This window comes from Xenopus laevis, chromosome 5L (assembly GCF_017654675.1).
Source record: "Xenopus laevis strain J_2021 chromosome 5L, Xenopus_laevis_v10.1, whole genome shotgun sequence".
NCBI classification, from domain to species: domain Eukaryota; kingdom Metazoa; phylum Chordata; class Amphibia; order Anura; family Pipidae; genus Xenopus; species Xenopus laevis.
The window spans coordinates 12,677,795-12,700,334 of NC_054379.1; the positions used below are offsets into that span (position 1 = coordinate 12,677,795).

The following is a 22,540-nucleotide window of genomic DNA, read 5'->3' on the forward strand; positions in this document are numbered from 1 at the left end:
CCCACCAACAATGTTCCAATATCTTATAGAAAGCCTTCCCAGAAGAGTAGAGAGTTATAGCAGTAAAGAGAAGACCAACTTTATATTAATACCATTGGTTTTGACACTGCTCCCCAACTAGTGGCTCATAAGCAACATGTTGCTCACCAACCCCTTGAATGTTGCTCCCAGTGGCCATAAAGAAGGTCAATTCCAGGCTTGGAGGCAAGTTTTGGCTGCATAAAAACCAGATGTACTGGCAAGTAGAACTTCCTGTAGGTTCCCAGTCCACATAGAGGCTAAGGAATAGTCAGTCACATCCCAAAACTGGCACCCCCCAGGAACTTTTTTTCATGCTTGTGTTGCTCCCCAACTCTTTTTACATTTGAATGGGGCTCACAGGTAAAATAGAAAAGGTTGGAGACCCCTGTTATGAGATGTTGACAGGCAGGTGTCCACATACTTTTGACCCTTGGCATTTGGATGTTAACTTTCCATAACCAAGAATGAGAAGGAAACAATAATTTTGGGCCTGCAAATGATGCCCGTATTACAATAACATGGCTTGAGTTACTCAACGTCGTCAAGTACACCTCAGGTGCCCTTAAAATAAACAGTTAAACTAGTTCTAAGCCTGACAATACAAAAATCCTTAAGGTGCCCATAAATGATTAGGTTTATTTGGCCATTTTGACAGTAAGATCACAGATGGTTATTTAGTTTGGTGCCAATGCTCCAGCTCTTCTTCAGAATGGTCGTCACACACGTGTACAACCACTATCACTCGGGTAGGATACCTCTTTAATGGAAGCCTTCATTACCTTCCATGTGACCAATCTTTGCAAATATATCACTGAAGTGAGGTACCCTATCCAACCTTATACACACGCGAGCCACATTCAAATGGAAAAAGTGTTGGGGAGTAGCACAAGCATGAAAATAGTCAATGCAGATGCCAAATAAGTGCTGCGACTGACTATTTGGTAGCTCCTATGTGGACTGGCAATCTACAGGAGACTCTAATTGGCAGTACACGTGGTTTTTATGAAACCAAAACTTGCCTCAAATTGAAAACTAAGCCCCTACTTTGAGGCCACCGAGAGCAACAGCCGAAGGGGTTAGTGAGCTAAATGCTTCTCGCAAAACCATTGGTTGGGGGGATCACCGTCCTAGACAGACTATATATTTGTGTACATGCACATATTAAAGATCGGCATTTACTGTTCCGGTGAGGTTGCCAATTGGATCACATGAGGGACCTGTGTAGAGCGGTCAAGATGACACTGCCTTCATGCAACAATGGATTTTTCAGTCAGCCCTACTGATATCTGTTAAACCCAGACTGAAGAGGCCTTCATTTTGGCCCCATGCAATGGCTGGCCAATAGCCTGTCTGCAGTCAAGAGTTGCCAAGTCGGCAGGCAATATCAGTCTGTCTAGGACAGTGATCCCCAACCAGTGGCTTGCAAGTAACATGTTGCTCTTCAACCCCTCCTATGTTGCTCCCAGTGGCCTCAAAGCAGGTGCTTATTTTTGAATTCCAGGCTTAGAGGCAAGTTTTGGTTGTATAAAAACCATGTGTACTGCCAAACCTAGTCTCCTGTAGGCTGCCAGTCCTCATAGGGGCTACCAAATAGCCAATCACATCCCTTATTTGGCACAAGTTCTGGATGCTTGTGTTGCTCCCCAACTCTTTTTTACATTTGAATGTGGCTCATGGGTAAAAAAGGTTGGGGACCCCTGGTCTACGGCTTCCTTAAATTATAACCATTCATGCTACACACAACTAGAAGTCCCAGATCCTCAGCCAGTCATTGGAGTGGTAGTATTTTCTCACCAGCAGGCGACCATAAGTTCAAAATCTCCATGTAAGAAGGACCCGCAGCTATTAAACAATGGCACCTTTATGCAAAAAGAAAGCTAATAAATAAGCTTGAGCTGAGAATAATCTTACCCTCTCATCCATTTGTATCAAAGCCATGTCGTCCTGCCTGTCCTCCGGCCTTGCAATGCGAGGAACAGAGAGCCCATTCAGCGCTGCCATCATCAAGGGTCTCTTCTGGGCTTCCAGCGCTGCCATCTCTTGCTTCTCTAAATTCTTTTGGCAAGAAAAGACATGTTTTTTTCGTCTGCATCAGTTATGCCGGCAAATAGTGGAATGTTTTTAATCTCCAGAACAACGGCTGCCGAGCCAAAGAATGCTGATCATTTCGTTTGCTACATTAAAAATAAAACTCGGCCTTGTAATTTCAACAGTCCAGAGCAGCAGATAAGAGCGTCCTTCTGCTGAGCGGATAAAGAGTTGCAGAATTTATTGTAAAAATAGCCTTAAAGGGCCACTGGGGATATGGTGGAGACACGGGGGGGGGGGGGGGGGGGGTTGAATACCAATACAGGTATGGGACCTGTTATCCAGAATGCTCTGGACCTGGAGTTTTCAGATAACGTTTCTTTCCACAATTTGGATCTTCATACCTTAAGGGCAGAGACACATGTTCAGATTTGGGGAGATTAGTCGACAAATCTCCTATTCTTTGGGGGGAATAATCTCCCCAAACTGCCTTCCGACCACCTAGAATGAGAATCGCCGACGGGATGGCACTCTGGATCACTTCGTTTTCCCAAGACGTCTGAAATTACCCCACGAGGAAACTTCAGGTGAATTCGGAAAACAAATTGCTCCGAGTGCCATCCTGCTGGCGATTTTCATTCTAGCTAGCAGGAAGGCAGTTCGGGAAGATTAGTCGACCCGAAGAAGAGGAGATTTGTCGCCGGGCGACTAATCTTCCCGAAACTGACCGTGTGTCTCTGCCCTTAATCTACTAGAAAATCATATAAACATTAAATAAACCCAATAGGCTGGTTTTGCTTCCAATAAGGATTAATAATATCTTAGTTGGGATCAAGTACAAGTTACTGTTTTATTATTACAGAGAAAAAGGGAATCATTTTCAAAAATTTGGATTATTTCCATAAAATGGAGCCTATGGGAGACAGGCATTCCATACTGGGGAGCTTTCTGGATAACGGGTTTCTGGATATTTTAGCAGCAAACTGTAAACAAAGGGTTATTTTTGTACAAAGCATAGAGCTGCTGTATATTCCATTGACTGCAGTTGCTCAAGTTTTAAGGCCCTTGTGCACCTCTACTCACCCTCCTACAAGTCCACTGCTACAGCGACCTTGGAATAAAGTTGAGGAAATAAAGATCGAAAACTTCAGCCGCTTAGGGTAAGGTCACACCTGGAGATTCGGGGAGATTTAGTCGCCCGGCAACTAATCGCCTCTTCTTTGAAGTGACTAATCTCCCCGAACGTCTTCCCCCTGCTATAATGAAAAAACTCCTGCGGCATGGCACTCGGGGCTCTTCGTTTTCCGAAACTTCGGACGACTTCGGAAAACTAAGGACCGAGGGCCTTGCCGCAGTGGTTTTTTCATTACAGCAGCTGAAGACAGGAGGAAGATGTTCAGGGAGATTAGTCGCCCCAAAGAAGAGGCAATTAGTTGCCGGGCGACTAAATCTCCCCGAATCTCCAGGTGTGACCTTACCCTTAGGGATGCTGATCACAAAAGCCAGTACAGCAGTCCTATGTGTCAGCACTAAAACTCCTTTTCTGGTCCTTAAAGGGGTTGTTTTTTTTTTTTGAGTTAACTTTAATTATGATGTACAGAGGGCTATAGAAAGTCAATTTGCAGTTGGTCTTCATTTTTTAATCTTTGTGTTTTCTTAAGGGTAGGGACACACTGGGCGATTTGGGGAGATTTAGTCGCCTGGCGACTAATCGCCGCGACTTTCCACGACCAATCTTCCCCGAATGCCTCCCCTCGCTCTGCGCCTGGCTAAAATGAAAAATCGCCTGCTCTAATCACACGCGGCGATTCGTTTTCCGAAGTCGCCCGAAGTTTCCTCGTGAGGCAACTTCGGGCGACTTCGGAAAACGAATCGCCGTGTGTGATTAGCGCCGGCGACTTTTCATTTTATCCAGGCGCAGAGTGAGGGGAGGCATTCCGGAAGAAAAGTCGATGCGATTAGTCGCCAGGCGACTAAATCTCCCCAAATCGCCCAGTGTGTCCCTACCCTAAAGGGATACTGTCATGGGAAAAAAACATTTTTTTCAAAATGAATCAGTTAATAGTGCTGCTCCAGCAGAATTCTGCCCTGTAATCCATTTCTCAAAAGAGCAAACAGATTTTTTTATATTCAATTTTAGAAATCTGACATGGGGCTAGACATATTGTCAATTTCCCAGCTGCCCCAAGTCATGTGACTTGTGCTCTGATAAACTTCAATCACTCTTTACTGCTGTACTGCAAGTTAGAGTCATATCACCCCCCTCCCTTTTTCCCCCCAGCAGCCAAACAAAAGAACAATGGGAAGGTAACCAGATAGCAGCTCCCTAACACAAGATAACAGCTGCCTGGTAGATCTAAGAACAACACTCAATAGTAAAAACCCATGTCTCACTGAGACACATTCAGTTACATTGAGAAAGAAAAACAGCAGCCTGCCAGAAAGCATTTCTCTCCTAAAGTGCAGGCACAAGTCACATGACCAGGGGCAGCTGGGAAATTGACAAAATGTCTAGCCCCATGTCAGATTTCAAAATTGAATATAAAAAAATCTGTTTGCTCTTTTGAGAAATGGATTTCAGTGCAGAATTCTACTGGAGCAGCACTATTAACTGATTCATTTTGAAAAAACATATTTTTCCCATGACAGTATCCCTTTAAATTATTTCACATTTTGTTCAGCAGCTCTTCCGGCTGGAATGTCAGCAGCTGAATGGTTACTAGGGTAACGTAGCAAACAGGGAGTGGTTTGAACGAGAGACTAATATATGAATAGGAGAGGCCTAAATAGAAAGAGGAGTAGTAAAAAGCCTTACAGATTTTAGATGGGGTCAGCGACGCCCACTCAAAATCTGGAAAGAGTCAAAAGAAAAAGGCAAATAGTTCAAAAGCTATAAAAATAAAAAAATGAAGACCAACTCAAAAGTGACTTACTATTCTATAACATATTAAAGTTAACTTAAAGGTGTGCAACCCTTTTACGTTGGCCTCTAACCTAAGGCTCTATGGAAGGAGCAGCTTTTGTAACTCTCCTTTCTTTGTCTCTTTGTTTTTTGCACCAAGATTTTTTTTGAACCCTGAAACAGATATGAAAAAATAGCAATGAACTTGTGGTGCCAGGAATGACCCTTCCACCCGCCCATACTGTCAATGTTATGTCGTGTTAAATGTCTGTTTAGAAACCAAGGCAGTGTTCAGTATGTATTTACTCATATTATTATTATTATTTTTGGCCTTTATAGGTATGGTCCCTATTCAGCAAGTAGAGATTAGGGATGTAGCGAACGGCGGAAAAAATGTTCGCGAACATATTCGCGAACTTGCGACAAAACATGCGAATAGTTCGCGAACGTCGCGAACCCCATAGACTTCAATGGGAAGGCGAATTTTAAAAGCTAGAAAAGACATTTCTGGCCAGAAAAATGATTTTAAAGTTGTTTAAAGGGTGCAACGACCTGGACAGTGGCATGCCAGAGGGGGATCAAGGGCAAAAATGTATCTGAAAAATCCATTGTTGACACAGCGCTGCGTTTTGTGCTGTAAAGGGCAGAAATCACACTACGTCACTCAGGTGATGTTTCTGGACACGGAATGTGAAAAAGCTCACACAGCTAGGTGGCACTTGGTTAAAGACTGGGCAAACAATGCCTGCAAGGGCAACGTATACACTACAGCAGTGGATACGGAATATATTATTGTTGCTTGGAAAACGTCACTCAGGTGGTGTTTCTGGAGACGGTATTATTATTGATATTTAGACAGAATGTGAAAAAGATCACACAGCTAGGTGGCAGTTGTTTGAAGAACAGATGCAGATGAGAGATCAGCAGCAGGACAGCTGCCCACAGCAGCTACATACAGAGCACTGCAGTAGAAGGTAGATTACTAGCCAGCAAAGCTACCTAACCTAAAATGTCCCTCAAATCCCTGCAGAGTTCTGTCCCTACAATACAGAGCAGTATCAAGTAGATTACTAGCCAGCAAAGTTACTATCAACTGTCCCTCAAATCACTAACAGCTCTCTCCCTACACTAGCTCTTCCAAGCACACACAGGCAGAATGAAAAAACGCTGCAGGGCTTCAGTTTATATATGGAAGGGGAGTGGTCCAGGGGGTGTGGGGGTGGTCCAGGAGGGAGAGCTTCCTGATTGGCTGCCATGTATCTGCTGGTCTGGGGTGAGAGGGCAAAAATAAGCGCCAGCTAAGGCGAACCCAAATTGGCGAACGTCGCGCGACGTTCGCGAACATTCGCCGAACGCGAATAGTCGATGTTCGCGCGAATTAGTTCGCGGGCGAACAGTCCGCGACATCCCTAGTAGAGATTTCCATGGAGGAGCAAATTCCAACCCATGGGTCTCAAGGTACTGGAGTCCAACAACAAAAACAGGTTGACAAAATATTTAAAGCAATCCTGGAAGAGCCTAAGACAACTATACTACTGGTGGCTACTGGTGACATATTGCATTTTTCTGCATCTGTTCTGTCCTGGGTCGAATTAAACCACACTCCCATCATCCTTCAGATAATTGTCCCATCTACAAGGTCTGCCCATTGGAATTTCACTATACACTTTTATAAATGTTGGCCGTAAAGGTGCTTTTTCCCCATGAAGGCTTGAGACTCTTCATGACAATAAGCCAATGCTGCGCTTGGTTGGACTCCCATAGTTACAAAAACTTCCATATTCCAATGTTTTTGTGTACAGAATCACGACAAAGACTCTATACTCAATTAAAAATGGTAGCAACCTCCAAACACAAACAAATAAGTCATAAACAAACCGGTGCGCCTTACTACTCACCCTCATCATTATTTCTCGTTCAACAATCACATCCTCAATGGAAAACATCTCAGACACAGGCCGTTCCTTCACCGGTTCTTTCTTGATCCTCTCTTTCACGCTTGTGAGATCGGGTTCAGAAATAGACGGCCCGAGGGAGCCGCCGTTCATGGCGGCCTGTTCTGTTCTAGAGCTACAGGCAGCCTGGCACGGCCTCTGGCTCATTGCTTTGGCTCTGGCAATAGCAGAGGAAATATTTGAAGATTCGTGCCTCAGTGCCCCATTGCTAATACATTTCCTAGGACCTGGGTACTCGGGCGGTGGCTTCTTTGGAATCCGAGCCAATGCCGCCTGTAACTGGGCACTATAAGCCATTCCTTGGAGGGGAGATGTTGGAGATACAGATTTGTGAGGTTCTTCTTCGTCCTCGCTCTCACTACTAAGTATTAACATGGTGGCATCTGAAATGTTCTTCTTATGGTGGTACATTGGGAGCTGCTGAACCTCCTGTGCTTTTTGCATGGATTCCTCTGTGGGCACCTGCTCCCGCAGTGTGTTCCTCCGCGGAAGATGGGCGTTCATTGTCTTTAACGCCATGGCTTCCATTCCCCGTACCATGTTTGTGATGACTTCAAAGCTGTGGCACTTGTTCACCGACGTGTGAGGTTTAACCACCATTAAGGGTTCGCTGACCTCTTGGAGAGACTGGTGCACTACAGGGGAGCTGTCCTCTTGGAATGTTTTCACCGACTGTTGAACTTTTCTGGTCACTAAATCGGGGCTGCTACCGCTGACACGTTTCTGGGGATGACTTGCTAAATCAGGGGTGCTGCTGGCAGGACGTGTGGGTTGATATGGGGGAGGCGGCCTTGATAAGAAGTTCTTAAGCATAAGGGCTGCAGACTGAATAGCCTGAGGCGGTACATTTGCCAGTTCTGGTGTGCTGACGGTGTGGGAAATAGATTTAGCTGGATTGGATGTCACTTTGGATGGTTTTATTTGTTCAATGGGATTGATAGGCATGTTGGTATATGCCGTCTGAGGCACATAAGGTGGTACATATGTATGCCTCTCCTGAATTTCAGGCTGACTGTACACCAAGTTTTCCCGATGCCTGTAAGCGTGTGTATTTCCAATGTTGAGGTTTCTTAGTGACTGACTCTGGCTATCCATGGGAATAATCCCTCTATTCAATTGCCTCATGACAGTTTCATAGTCTGGTGTGGGCCGGTAGGAAGGAGCTATTATGGCGCTATGTCTGTAACTGGGGATATAGTCGGCCCTCATGATGTCGTTGCTTTGGATGCTGAGACTGGAGGACATGGGAGAAGCCTGGATGAAATTCTGTGAACGGTTCAAGGAGTTGATGCTGTGAGCGCTGGAATCGCTTCCATTAAGTAATGTTCCATTAAGAAAATTGGGGTCCACATACCGATCTAAACTGGTCTGGGACCTATAATTAAATGCATCTTCATTCATGTGGAAAATGTCATCTGAAAGGAAAAGGGTAAGAAGTTCAATACATGGTAGGATTACGGAGAAAGGTTAAAAAAAAGAACATGCGGTAAAGAATAAAAAGTCATGGAGAAAAGCAGAGAGATGAGGAGAGAGAAAGACAAAGAGATGGGGAGAGAGACAAATAGTGTAGCAAGAGAAAGAGACATTAGGACTGAGACAGAGAGACGAGTGGAGAGAAAGTGGAAAGAGAGACAGAGACCCGGGGAGAAAGAGACTGAGATATGCAGTGACAGACAAAGAGCTGGAGAGTGACAGACAGTGAAAGGGCAGAAATATAGAAGAAAAGGGATATAAGATAAATATTTAGAAATAGTGGACAGAGAGTGAAATATGTACAGAGAATAATATAGTATATATTTGGTGAGAGATCTGGGTTAAGCTGGCCATACTTAGGCCACCAAACAGGTGGATCTTTCACCAATTTGCCCACCTCCAGGTGGACAATATCAGACTGAACTGATGGTTTTGCCCTTGGGCCAATGATCGGATGATAATTGCTGCTATGTAGACCATCCGATTAAGGACTGCATCATCACACGGATCCAGTCCTTGGCCCGACGAGACAATCGAACCTGCCCGATCAACATCTGGACCTTTTTTGGACAGATATCAGGCAGGATTGTCAGAGGGTCCCTGAATCAGGAGCCTAACTCTGCCCATGTTTGGCCTACTTTAGAGACATAAAAGAAAGTTGAGGAGGGAGATGGAGGACTTGCCCTTTCCAGTTTCTACCATATACTCTGAATACACTTTTCTGTAAAGCTTAAGGATGACGGCACATTATATTGACACCACGTTCCATCTTCCTATGTACCATGAGTAGATCTGTCCTGTTCCCCATCCCTGGGCTTATTCTAGGGGAGCACAGCCTACAACCCAATTGTGGTGAGTGTCTACCTCCTAGATACCCATGACGGCTCAGCCTGAAGAATATTCAGGAAGAGATTTGGGGTGAACATATGTCTGATGTTTGCAGGCTCACAATAGAGACTGATACAAAATAATATCCAGTGGGTTGGTTACTGGAAAATGCAGTTGTTTGCAACATGTCAGGAAAAAGGTCATCACAAATCATCCCTATTACCTACCTTCAGAAATATACGTCTCCCCTCCATGAATGTGCCGGGGTGGGAGAATCGTATGCTGTCTTGACTATAAAAACAATAGAAGAGAGAGAGTGAATGGAATGAGCCAAGGACTGTGTGTTTAGTCTTCCCATCACTCGCATGTCAGCGCTGTTTATACGTACCATGGAGGATCTGTTCCAATTGGGCTGGCGCCTCACTGCTGGTGGAGGCGACGACTGTCTGTTAACGTAAGCACAGCATGGGTTATAAATTCACTATTCCGTTTTTTTAGGGTTCTCTAAAACAAAGATTCTCAAACTTTTTCTCCATCGCCTCATGTGCTTCTCTTAGTCACATCACTACCCAAATACTCTTTTATATGTGATTAAAATGGTCAGAAGTCTGTCTTAGAGATGCAAATGATCCATTAATGAGATTATTGCAGGGGACATAATGAAACCCCTAGTATAAGGATATCAGAAGTCACTGAGAGGTTATGTGACCATATAAAGGCACAAGGCTGCAGGCTGAGTTATACAGGGAACTCTGAGTATCACTCATGTATTATAAGGGATAATGTACCCCCTACTGTAAATGATAAGGATATTAGAAGTCACTGAGGGGTTGTTCTGTGACCATATAAAGGCACAAGGCTGCAGGCTGAGTTATACAGGGAACTCTGAGTATCACTCATGTATTATAAGGGATAATGTACCCCCTACTGTAAATGATAAGGATATTAGAAGTCACTGAGGGGTTGTTCTGTGACCATATAAAGGCACAAGGCTGCAGGCTGAGTTATACAGGGAACTCTGAGTATCACTCATGTATTATAAGGGATAATGTACCCCCTACTGTAAATGATAAGGATATTAGAAGTCACTGAGGGGTTGTTCTGTGACCATATAAAGGCAGAAGGCTGCAGGCTGAGTTATACAGGGAACTCTGAGTATCATTCATGTATTATAAGGGATAATGTACCCCCTACTGTAAATGATAAGGATATTAGAAGTCACTGAGGGGTTGTTCTGTGACCATATAAAGGCACAAGGCTGCAGGCTGAGTTATACAGGGAACTCCGAGTATCACTCATGTATTATAAGGGACAATGTACCCCCTACTGTAAATGATAAGGGTAATAGAAGTCACTGAGGGGTTCTTTGACCAAATAAATTGAAAACGCTTGGTGTAATATATTTAAAACATGGATGATATTAGAATAGGAAACTGTAAAATCTATAGTGGTTCATGGTTCGATTAGTGAAACTGGGATTTTGGCCACTGATCTCACGGTGCAATCAGGCGCTAGTCCAATCAGGCGCTAGTCCAATCAGGCGCTAGTCCAATCCAAGGCTCGGAGATAAGAAAGGCCAGTGGCCACCCTTACAGCCCGTGAACTTACTCGGCGCAGATTTTGTTGTCTTTATAAAACTTGTGCCTGTCGGCTAAAAGCCGGGATATGTATTTACTGTTTTCAATGTCGTCCTGTTGAGAGAAAAGAGAGAATGAGCAGGAGTTGGCTGACAAAACAAGAAAACATTTAAAGGCAAAAAAAAAAGAGAAAACCTCAAGGCCCCAAGGAAAATGCAAACAGGGTAAAGAACGCAGCTCTTCTTAGAGACCTCTGTCAGGACTAGTCTGTATTTTCCTAAGGAGATCATTGTCCACACAGATGTGCCTGCGCTTGTCTGCCAATGGCTGCCGCATACCATAGAACAAAGGGAGCCATGCCGGTGATTTATGGCAGCCAAGGCCCAACAGCATGATGGGAAATATAAAGGGGGGGCCCCATTGATATCGGGGCAGATTCCATTGCCTCTTATTCATTACACAGCCATGATGCATTCTTCATACGTGCGTTATTTCTAACATACATGTTCCACCCCTAGCAACCAGGCATTTGAATAAGAGACTGGAATATGAATAGGAGAGGCCTGAATAGAAAGAGGAGTAATAAAAAGTAGCAATAACAATACATTTGTAGCCTTACAGAACATTTGTTTTTAGATGGGGGTCGGTGACCCCCATTTAAAAGCTGGAAAGATTCAGAAGGCGGCATTTAATGAAAAAACAATTTAAAAAAATAAATTAAGACAAATTGAAAATTTGGTTAGATTTATTAATTCTAGAACACACGAAGGTGACCCACCCCTAATATAAAGTTGCAATAGCAATACATTTGTAGCCTTACATTTGCTTTTTAGATGGGATCAGTGATCCCCATTTGAAAGCTAGAAAGAGCCAGTAGAAGAAGGCAAATAATTCAAAAACGATAAAAAAAATAAATGAGGACCAATTGAAACGTTGCTTAGAATTGGCCATTCTATAACATACTAATAGTTCACTTCAAGGTGAACCACCCTTTAACAGAAAGAGACGGGAAACTGCTAAGAAAGGGGACTATAAATTATGTATCAGTTTGTAATGATTAAAAGGCATAAAGGGATTGAATCAACAAAAATAAAGGGATTGAATCAACAAAAAATAAAGGGATTGAATCAACAAAAATAAAGGGATTGAATCAACAAAAATAAAGGGATTGAATCAACAAAAAATAAAGGGATTGAATCAACAAAAAATAAAGGGATTGAATCAACAAAAAATAAAGGGATTGAATCAACAAAAATAAAGGGATTGAATCAACAAAAATAAAGGGATTGAATCAACAAAAAATAAAGGGATTGAATCAACAAAAAATAAAGGGATTGAATCAACAAAAAATAAAGGGATTGAATCAACAAAAATAAAGGGATTGAATCAAAAAAAAAAATAAAGGGATTGAATCAACAAAAAATAAAGGGATTGAATCAACAAAAAATAAAGGGATTGAATCAACAAAAATAAAGGGATTGAATCAACAAAATTAAAGGGATTGAATCAACAAAAATAAAGGGATTGAATCAACAAAAATAAAGGGATTGAATCAACAAAAATAAAGGGATTGAATCAACAAAAATAAAGGGATTGAATCAACAAAAATAAAGGGATTGAATCAACAAAAATAAAGGGATTGAATCAACAAAAATAAAGGGATTGAATCAACAAAAATAAGGATGAATCAACAAAAATAAATGGATTGAATCAAAAAAAAAATAAAGGGATTGAATCAACAAAAAATAAAGGGATTGAATCAACAAAAAATAAAGGGATTGAATCAAAAAAAAAAATAAAGGGATTGAATCAACAAAGAAAAAAGGGATTGAATCAACAAAAATAAAGGGATTGAATCAACAAAATAAAGGGATTGAATCAACAAAAATAAAGGGATTGAATCAACAAAAATAAAGGGATTGAATCAAAAAAAAAATAAAGGGATTGAATCAACAAAAAATAAAGGGATTGAATCAACAAAAATAAAGGGATTGAATCGACAAAAATAAAGGGATTGAATCAACAAAAATAAAGGGATTGAATCCTAATTTTGATTGCTCCTAATGAGTGAATTTGAATAACACAAAAACCCCAGTCCAAGGGTTTCCAAAAACTTGTAAAAGGTGAAGAGGCCTACTAATAGTAAATGTAGTAGCAAAAATAGTTGTAAAATTTATAAAAAATGTTATTGGGACAAGTAAAGCCTAACGTGTGCCAAATCGCCACTTACACATAGGCTCATTTGGCACAAAACGCGTTATTACGTTTTACAACTACTTTTGCTACTGCATTTACTATTAGTAGGCCTCTTCACCTTTGTTAATTTACCATAAAGGGAATAACCTACTGTGCTGAAGACGGCCACCTCTTCCTTTCTGTTCAGCTCCAGGACAATCGCCGACTTGTTGTGGTTGATGTTCCCGATGTCATTCCACCTGGAGACAAAAGCTTCAGTCAGGCCTGCCAACATACACATTTGTGACATTCCACAGCTGCACCAGGCCTATCTCTACTCACTCCCCGCTGCACTTGGCACGGCACGGGGGAGACTGGGTTATCGAGGTGCCTATGAAGATCTTATTATTCTCAGTTTTAAAGAGGAACAGATTCCAAAGCCCCCCCTCACTGTCCTCTATGTTTATAACATTTAATATACCCTCATTTTGCTATATAGTTTCTGAAATAGTTCAGGGTAGATGTCATAAACCTGGCAACGGGTCTAGTAACCCATAGCAACCAGCCAGCAAATATATGAATTTTGTTATCCACACAATGCCTGATTACTGTGCTCCCAATCAGGGTTCCTTTACTGAAGCAAGTGCAAAACTGCATGCAAATTACCACAGCTTTATAGCCACAATCAGTGGAGTAAATATAGAACAAACAGACCCCGCATTAGCAGGGGGACCCGGGGAACAGGGGGCAGGAATGTGGGGTCTGCTTCCTCTATAGCTAAAAAAAAAATCCTCCTCCCCAGCCGCTCTCTTACTTGCGCCGAGGAAGTTGGGCGAGGCGGGAGGATGGGGATCGGAGTGCGTCAGGCCCTTCTGAAGATGTTTTTTCAAGGGGACCTGGCGCACTCTAGTTACGCCGCTACTCACAATGTGACAAAAGTTCTTAGGCTTTACCTGTAAGTGGCAGTTGCTTGTCGGCAGTTATTTCTTACAAAGATCCCCATGAAGGAAATACAAAGATTTATATCATTGCCATGATTGTCCTGTGTAGGAAAGATGCAAAATCAGTAAAATTATAGATTATGATAAAAAGTACCAATAACAATACATTTGTAGCCTTACAGAGCATTTGTTTTTTAGATGGGGTCACTGACCCCCCCCCCCATTTGAAAGATGGAACGAATCAGAAGAAGGTGGCATATAATGAAAAAATTAAAAAAAATAATTAAGAATATTTGAAAATTCTAGAACATACTAAAAGTTGTCTTAAAGGTGAACCACCCCTTTACATTTTTTCAAGTGATACCAGTTTAATTTTTTGTTGTTACTGTTCCTTTAAAGTGTTTTAAAGGAATGAAATTATAATGTACTGTTGCCCTGCACTGGTAAAAATTATGTGTTTGCTTCAGAAACATTACTATAGTTTATATAAACAAGCTGCTGTGTAGACATGGGGGCAGCCATTTAAGCACAGGATACACAGTAGATAACCGATAAGTACTACTATAGTTTATATAAACAAGCTGCTGTGTAGCCATGGGGACAGCCATTCAAACACAGGATACACAGTAGATAACAGATAAGTACTACTATAGTTTATATAAACAAGCTGCTGTGTAGCCATGGGGGCAGCCATTCAAGCACAGGATACACAGTAGATAACAGATAAGTACTACTATAGTTTATATAAACAAGCTGCTGTGTAGCCATGGGGGCAGTTATTCAAGCACAGGATACACAGTAGATAACAGATAAGTACTATTATAGTTTATATAAACAAGCTGCTGTCTAGCCATCGGGGCAGTCATTCAAGCACAGGATACACAGTAGATAACAGAAAATTATTACTATAGTTTATATAAAGAAGCTGCTGTGTAGCCATGGGGGCAGCCATTCAAGCACAGGATACACAGTAGATAACAGATAAGTACTACTATAGTTTATATAAACAAGCTGCTGTCTAGCCATGGGGGCAGTCATTCAAGCACAGGATACACAGTAGATAACAGATAAGTACTACTATAGTTTATATAAACAAGCTGCTGTGTAGCCATGGGGGCAGCCATTCAAGCACAGGATACACAGTAGATAACAGATAAGTACTACAGTTTATATAAACAAGCTGCTGTGTAGCCATGAGGACAGCCATTCAAAACTAAAAAAATGAGAAACAGCACAGGATACACAGTAGATAACAGATCGGGTCTGAAGAATCCCATTGTATACTACAGAGTTCATCTGTTATCTGACGAGTATCCTGTGGATGGCTACACAGCAGCTTGTTGATATAAACTATTGTAGAGTTTTTGAGTTTTTAAGACTTTAATGTTTTGGTGTTACTGTTCCTTTAAAGGAAACCATTTTTCAGCTACTTCCCATTCAGTAGACAAGAAAGGGGTTAGTGGCTGGGAACGGCATTTCGCTGGTGGAGCTCAGCAATCAATAACGTCCATGTGTCAGATGCTAAGCAAAGTAGTGTGCTTATGGTCAACAGATCTTGGTTTGGTTCTGGTTGACTCTGGTTTGGGTTACCATTATGGTGATTTGACAAAAACAATTGTGAATTTATAAACTCACTTTTGACCCCAATTTCTAAAATATATTAGAATATAATAACACAGTGGAATAACATAACGCAGACAGTCTAAAGCTAACCATGCATGAAGCCAACTCCAGACAGAGCCTATGTCTGATAATTGGTCAGATAATTATGAGGCAGGTTTGAAAATCCCATATAACCCCTACTGGTTTGGGGACCAAAAAATTGGATCACCTCTATTTGGCCTACCACCATAAGGCATAAAAAACATGTAGAACAAATAACTAGGAGGTCACATGACACTTAATTTACTCTACTCCCTAAAGGACCAAAGAACAAGGAGTAAGGGCACTCAATAAGGCGAATACATGTTCAAAGCAACAATCGATTCCTTCTTGAAGGGTTCCCAAGATTATGTAGAATGATGTGGCTTCTTGTAGCATTTATCTAAACTATTCCTTCATCTAAACCTTACCTTCACATGAAAGCTTTCCTGGCCGTAGCCATCCATATGCTCCGCTTCTTTTAAGTACAAGATCTCGGCCTCGGCTGACGGCATGCCACTGAAAATAGTTGAAATCAAATAAATCAACTAAAGAGATTCCAGCCCACCCACGAGAGAGAGAGAGAGACGGAGACCTGTCTGGCGCACAAAAAAGCATAAGAAAAATTCTGGCGATGTGCCAGCCCCATCCGTATTTTAAGATGTTGATACAACAGATGGCGGCTTTGGTGCTCAACCATCGTACTCCATCAATAGTCATATTAGGAGAATTTTATGATCAGATATAGAGAAGGCTGAGTTTTAAAGCTGAAAAACATTGAACTGTAACCCATTCCAGGCACAAATGCTCCCCAAGAACATGTGTGTAATAATGTGTGTGTAATAATTTGTGTGGGCGTCTTGGGCTTCTAACAATACAGTGGACAAAGTGACCAAAAGTGCCATTGACTTATGGAATGTCTATGCATGGGCTTTAAGAATTGAACACTGCACTGTTGCCCATTAAAGCTGGTCAGAGCACAGCCCCTGGTCCAATAAGAAGGTTATTGAGAGTAATATGAAAAGCCAGCCAGCCTGAGAGACAATGGCATATGAGACAAGGCCAGAACTGAATAATCACTCAGTAAGAGCTTCAGATAAACACGAGAAAGTACATCTAAAAGGAAATATTATACATTAGAATAACCTCTCCCCCACTAAAGAACAGCAATGTTAATGCCTCCCAGTAAATGAGACATCACCTGGCTTACTGAACCCCCCTCAAAGTCTGTTTGCTCCCTCTTCACCGGCACTCTAACAACAGTCTTGGGATTTGAAAACACCATTTTGTTACCTGAGAGCTTTGTGTTCAAGGGCGGCTTTATGGAACAGTCCTTCCAGCACAGCTTCATCTTTGCTCCATGCCTACAAATCAAACAAAACACTATAAATAGTACTAATTAGTGATGATGAGGACTCGTTCTAATTGTCCCAGGGTACAGCCCAGGAACATTAGATAGCAAAAGCCATTGCACGGAGCATACTCCATATTTACTAGTGGTGGGTTCCATTCCGATATAATGTTTAGTGCTGGTACAGTATATACCCAAATATAGTTTTGCTAAGATAGGATGGGAAAAACTTGACTGTCTGCATCAACCTAACTGAACACCCGTCAGATAAATCAGAAGACATACGATGCAAGCCAGGCCTGACCACAAACATCAGTGTCCAACTTCTTACTGTATTTGTGGATGGGAGGAGATCCCACCAACAATGTTCATTGATCTAATGGATGGTGGGGTGGAGCTGCAACAGAAGTTCCCCTGGGCTGGTGTGTGTTTTTTCCTAAAACAAGCACTGGTTTGAGAACTGAATTCACTGGAGGTGCCCAACATTTTGGCACCCCCGCACGAATAGTGGTTTCATTGTCCTTTAATTGACCCTCACGTTGTGCGTCCAACATTCTGCCTAAAGCTAATCCTAACTAGTCTTCAGGATGGGACCTCCAGCCAATGATCTGGACTACCCCAACGTCACAGGTCTCTGCACATTCAGACATCAAGGCTGCATATTATCTGCTTCCTGGACCATTTTATTGTTTTTTTTACTAGAGAGAGAATTTTTTTTTTCAGTTTCGGCAGTGTTAAAGAATTGTCTGAAGTGCTGCCAGACAGATTCTGCAGTGAGAGAGAGAGAGAGAGAGAGAGAGAGAACATAACCCAACAAAGAAACAATGTGCCGGAATCCTGCAGAAAACAATCCCTGGGGCTGTGAGTTTTGTGCAAAGCAATCCTCTTTGCCCTCCCCTTAAGGAGGATCTGCAAGTTATGGGGTTGTCACCCAGGTATGTGGAGGACGCAAAGGTATTCTTGTGATGGATAGTAAGGTGCGTGTCTGTACAAACAAGATACGCCAGATTTCAACTGCAAACTCTTCTCTCTGGCTGAGACTTGTTCCCAAGTTCCTGCTCACTGTTTGTCCTGAAAGATTTCCGCCTGTGGGCTAAACGTAACTAAGTCTTCTGCTCACAGTATTAGTAGACCCTTATGTTCATATTCTATTTGTCCAAGAGTAAAGTTAATCCTACCCAGAAGAGATATGGCAACACACAACGTATCTATATCCAAAGGGTAAAGGAGAAACTGCAACCCCTTGCGCTACAAGATATCCTTCCAATACAAAGAAGTTTTGGTTTCCATTGGCGTTCCCTTTAAAATGATATAGCTTATTGTCTCAAGAGTCAACAAGACAATAAAGGCCCACACCTTCAGGCCAAGTGGGCTTCCTAGAGCTTCTGGACCCTAGTGCCACCTCAATGGATCATAATTAACATAAAATCAAAGTTGTTCCTCTATGCAGGGGTAATCTTGGCCATTCTGATGCATGAGGTGGAAGAACTTGACCCTCAGAGGCTGTTACGCCGTTCTGCTAACGGCACCCTGCATGTTACCTCTAGAACTCCATCCAGAAGTTGGGTAAGAAGATGGCTTCACCATTGCTGGTTTTATTATGTTGCATAGTATCTGCTATATGGGAATGCAAGACACTGCATATTGTTGCCCTTAAGGAGTGCCCGAGGCCAGGCGCATGGCTCAAACAACTCTGCCCCTAACCACATTTGAAGTGCATATCATCAAATAGACTTAGAAAATATAATTTTATACTGACCACATATAGATGTTGCATCTGACTTAAATTGTTTCAAAGCCATATCATAGTTGAGTAACACAGATATTTAACAGATGCATTTACAATGCTGGACATACCCCAAGTTTGCACACGAGAGGTGTAGCATGTCACAGCAGCACTAGATGCTTACAGAATGCCGGGGAGAGCTTGTGTTGTTATATCAAATTCCCCAACAAAGGATTCATCATAACATGTCTGGAAGCCATTTGATGCAAACATCTATGAAATGGAACAGTGTTTGTGTCATAAAACCATAGGAGGACTATGGGCAATGATAAATAATTTTGTCAACCAGAATCTAGGATGGAAATCCTTCATTAAGAAGAGAAGTTTATGGCCAGAACTGTGCGCATTTTCATCTGAAAACCGAGGGTGCAGAGCTAATCGGGGAGCTGATGACGATAGGAACATGAGTAAGCCATTTCCACCACAATCACTGGGAATGGAGGAGGACCCCATGCAGCTGCTAATTTCTATACCCACAGGCAACAGGCTCTGGTTTAGCATCCATTAAACACAACCAATCTACATCTTTTCTCAGACAAGTACCACATACCTGAGGAAATATCATATAATCTTTGAGAAAGTGGTATGTATCCAACAGGTCGAAATCCTTTATTTCCACTGGAAAAATAAAAAAAATAAATCAATGTTCATTATTGTCACGACAATACAAGACCATCCAAGAACAACTGGAGAGGTCCAAGGGCTTCTGATTAGAGAAGTTGCCTACAAATCCAGTTAGGCATCCTTGAAGTTGAAGTATCCTTGGTCTTGGGCATATTAGCTCAAAGCAAAAACTTTGAATGGGGACCTAAGCCATCTAAATTTTTTATGATCAGCGTTGAGGTTTGCAATCAAACTGCTGTGTCACATGGTGCACCCCAATCACCCTATTAAGCACAGCCATAATTATTTCCCACGTGTTTACTGATAAAGCTATGCCATAGATCAGGGAGGGGTCCTCAACATTTTTTTACCCATAAGCAACATTCAGACATAAAAAGAGTTGGGGAGCAAGACAAGCATGAAACATTTTCCTGTGGGTGTCAAATTAATTAAGTCTGTGGTTGGTATTTGGTAGCCCCTATGTGGACTGGCAGCCTGCAGAAGGCTCTATTCGGCAATATAACTAGTTGGTTGGGGTCGGTGCTCGCAAGCCACTGGTTGGGCAACACTGCTATAGATCAAGCCAAGTGAGTTTACCTTGAAGTGCCAGAGCAGCTAGCCGGATATACTGCTCCGCGGTACCACCACACAGACGCCCTTCGTACACATCTTTTCTTAACTGAAAGTAATACTGGGTCCTGCAAAACAAAATGAAGGATTGATGAGGTGCCCTATTAAATATATATATATATACACTGTTCAACCTACAATTGCCAGTATCCCGGACAGCCTTCAGCTTCTCATGGGCACTGGGAATTTTACTACTGAAGCCCTGCAGGTTGGACAACACTTATATAAAATGTTACGGCCTCCATCTTGCCGCACTGTTTTCATCTTGCCTTATTATTCCTGCTACTCAACATAAAGCAGAAACTCCTTATAAAATATTACCTAACTGGTCTTCAGCTGAAGACGTTCATGGTCTATGACAAAGTGCTACCTACTGATGGGATTACATGTAGGGTTACCACCTGGCCGGTTTTTACCGGCCTGGCCAGTAAAAATTACGGCTGATCCCAATGTTATTAATAGGGAAAAAATATAAATATATAGGAAGGCCGGTATTTTTTTTTTCAAGAAAAGGTGGCAACCCTAGTTACATGTATTACTAGTAATGGAGCAAAAGGGGGTTTGGGTAATTCATTTGGAACTGACCTACTATTATAACAAAGGATCTCCCAGAGCGACACTGCCTAGGAGAATTCCCATCACCCCATTCTTATTTCCACTGTGAGAAATCAAAATCACTTGGAACTATCTAATTGCTTTTTGATGGACCCAGGGTTCTCTGGTGGACCCTAGGAGACCCAGCCCAATATTACCTTTCATTGCACCACCATCAAACTACTTTATTGACATTATTAATTCAGAGAGTTCCATGTTGAGACCAGTGGTGTAACTAGATGTTACTGGGCCCCTCAGGAAATTTAATTTAGGGCCCCAAAATATTGATAAGTTGGCCTATTCTAACAAGACATATTAGAATAGATGAATAATTGGGGCCTCACTGGGCCCCCTACTCTACTGCACTGGCACAGTCCCCACAAACAAATGCTTTAATGACATTGTGTTTAGAAATTGACCATTACATATTATATTTCACCCTACAGAGCCATAGTTCTGTCGGACAGCATTAGCAATGGCACACATCTGGGCTAATATAATATCACAGGTAGGTGACCGGGGTAAAGCTTTCACCCTTTTCCTGTTGTATCTGAACATTGTCCAAACCTTTATTGTAGTTTTAAGCTTCAAGCAAGGCCAAGAGCTTCATAATCCACACGTGGCATTAATACTGCATAGACTTATCAGTATGCAATGAATGTTCTGGGAATAGGATATGGACACAAAGCAGAAAAGTAGGTATCATTGCTTGCATATCCTAGAAAGCAAATCCCCCAGATATGGACCATTACTGTCTCTGGATTCCCAACCCTGAATCACAACGTTGTAGCTTCCCGGGAATGCGTAAAATGCAACGTTGCACATCTGGAACTAGAGAAATATGGTTTATTAAAAAAGGACTTTTTCACAACACATGCTTTGTCCTATTTGCCTGCTGGTACTCCGTGTCCCTACTGCGACTAAGAGCTATAAATGGTTTTAAACACAAACTTTGGAGAATTCCATCTGACCAACAGACTGTGGCTGGTTAAATTTTACGCTCGAGTAAGGGAAAATCATTCAACTTGCCTTAAATTTTCCATGCAATGTCTACAATTTCCTAGAATTCCAGTGTCAATGTGTTCAGTGAAAAAATGTAGCAACATTTGGTTGCACAAGTGTCCAGCAATTAGTAAACAGCATTTAATTGTGCCCAAAAAAAAAAGTGAATATGCAATGGGCACCGCTACTGATTTTTTTGGCATTGGTTGACTCCGTCACCAGACTGGCCCGTGCTTGTCCAGCTATTGTAAACCCAGATCACCTCTATTGTTCCTAAGTCTCTGGACTTTCATGTTATTTAGGTGGCCCTCTCCTTCAGTCATCACAGACAACTCTATTTTAGTACCAAAGCAAAATTGGATATGTGATGGGCACTACTACAGCCCTGATGTTTTGGCACTGGCTGACTATTACCAGACTGATTCATATTTGTCCAGTTTTTCTAAACCAAGATCATCTCCCTGTTCCAAAGTCCTTGGACTTTCTTGTAATTTAGGTGGCCCTCTTCTTCAGTCGTCAAAGACAACTGTTTATTACCAAAGCAAAACTGGATATTCGATAGGCACCACTACTACAGCCCTGATTTTTTTGGCACTGGCTGGCTCTATAACCAGACTGGTGCATGCTTGTCCAGCTTTTCCAAAACCAGATCACCTCTATGTTCCTAAGTACCTGGCCTTTCATGTTATTTAGGTGGCCCTCTCCTTCAGTCATCACAGATAACTCTTGCTCTTAAAGGAGAAGGAAAGGTTAAAACTAAGTAAGCCTTATCAGAAAGGTCCATCTAAATATACCAGTAAACCCCCATAGTAATGCTGCTCTGAGTCCTCTGTCAAAAGAAACACTGCATTTCTTTCCTTCTATTGTGTACACATGGGCTTCTGTATCAGACTTCCTGCCTTCAGCTTAAACCTCATTGCCCTGGGCAAGAGCATGCTCAGTTTGCTCCTCTTCCCCACCCCCTCCCTTCTCTACTGTAATCTGAGCCCAGAGCAGGGAGAGACTCAGGCAAGAAGTGATGTCACACCATGTT

General features: G+C 42.1%; 1 protein-coding gene across 1 annotated transcript in view; it reads right to left on the bottom strand.

Moving 5' to 3' along the window:
- Positions 1-22,540, bottom strand: part of ptpn14.L (protein tyrosine phosphatase, non-receptor type 14 L homeolog) — a 61,763-nt gene that overhangs the window by 9,181 nt on the left and 30,042 nt on the right. Inside the window, exons 4-14 of the mRNA XM_018262587.2 lie at positions 19,879-19,979; positions 19,229-19,296; positions 16,835-16,905; positions 15,973-16,060; positions 13,913-14,001; positions 13,132-13,219; positions 10,816-10,898; positions 9,596-9,653; positions 9,435-9,498; positions 6,850-8,321; positions 1,933-2,076 (exon numbers count right to left, since the gene is read on the bottom strand). Of these exons, the coding sequence (XP_018118076.1) occupies positions 1,933-2,076; positions 6,850-8,321; positions 9,435-9,498; positions 9,596-9,653; positions 10,816-10,898; positions 13,132-13,219; positions 13,913-14,001; positions 15,973-16,060; positions 16,835-16,905; positions 19,229-19,296; positions 19,879-19,979 (2,326 nt within the window). The remainder of the gene's footprint in view (positions 1-1,932; positions 2,077-6,849; positions 8,322-9,434; positions 9,499-9,595; positions 9,654-10,815; positions 10,899-13,131; positions 13,220-13,912; positions 14,002-15,972; positions 16,061-16,834; positions 16,906-19,228; positions 19,297-19,878; positions 19,980-22,540) is intronic.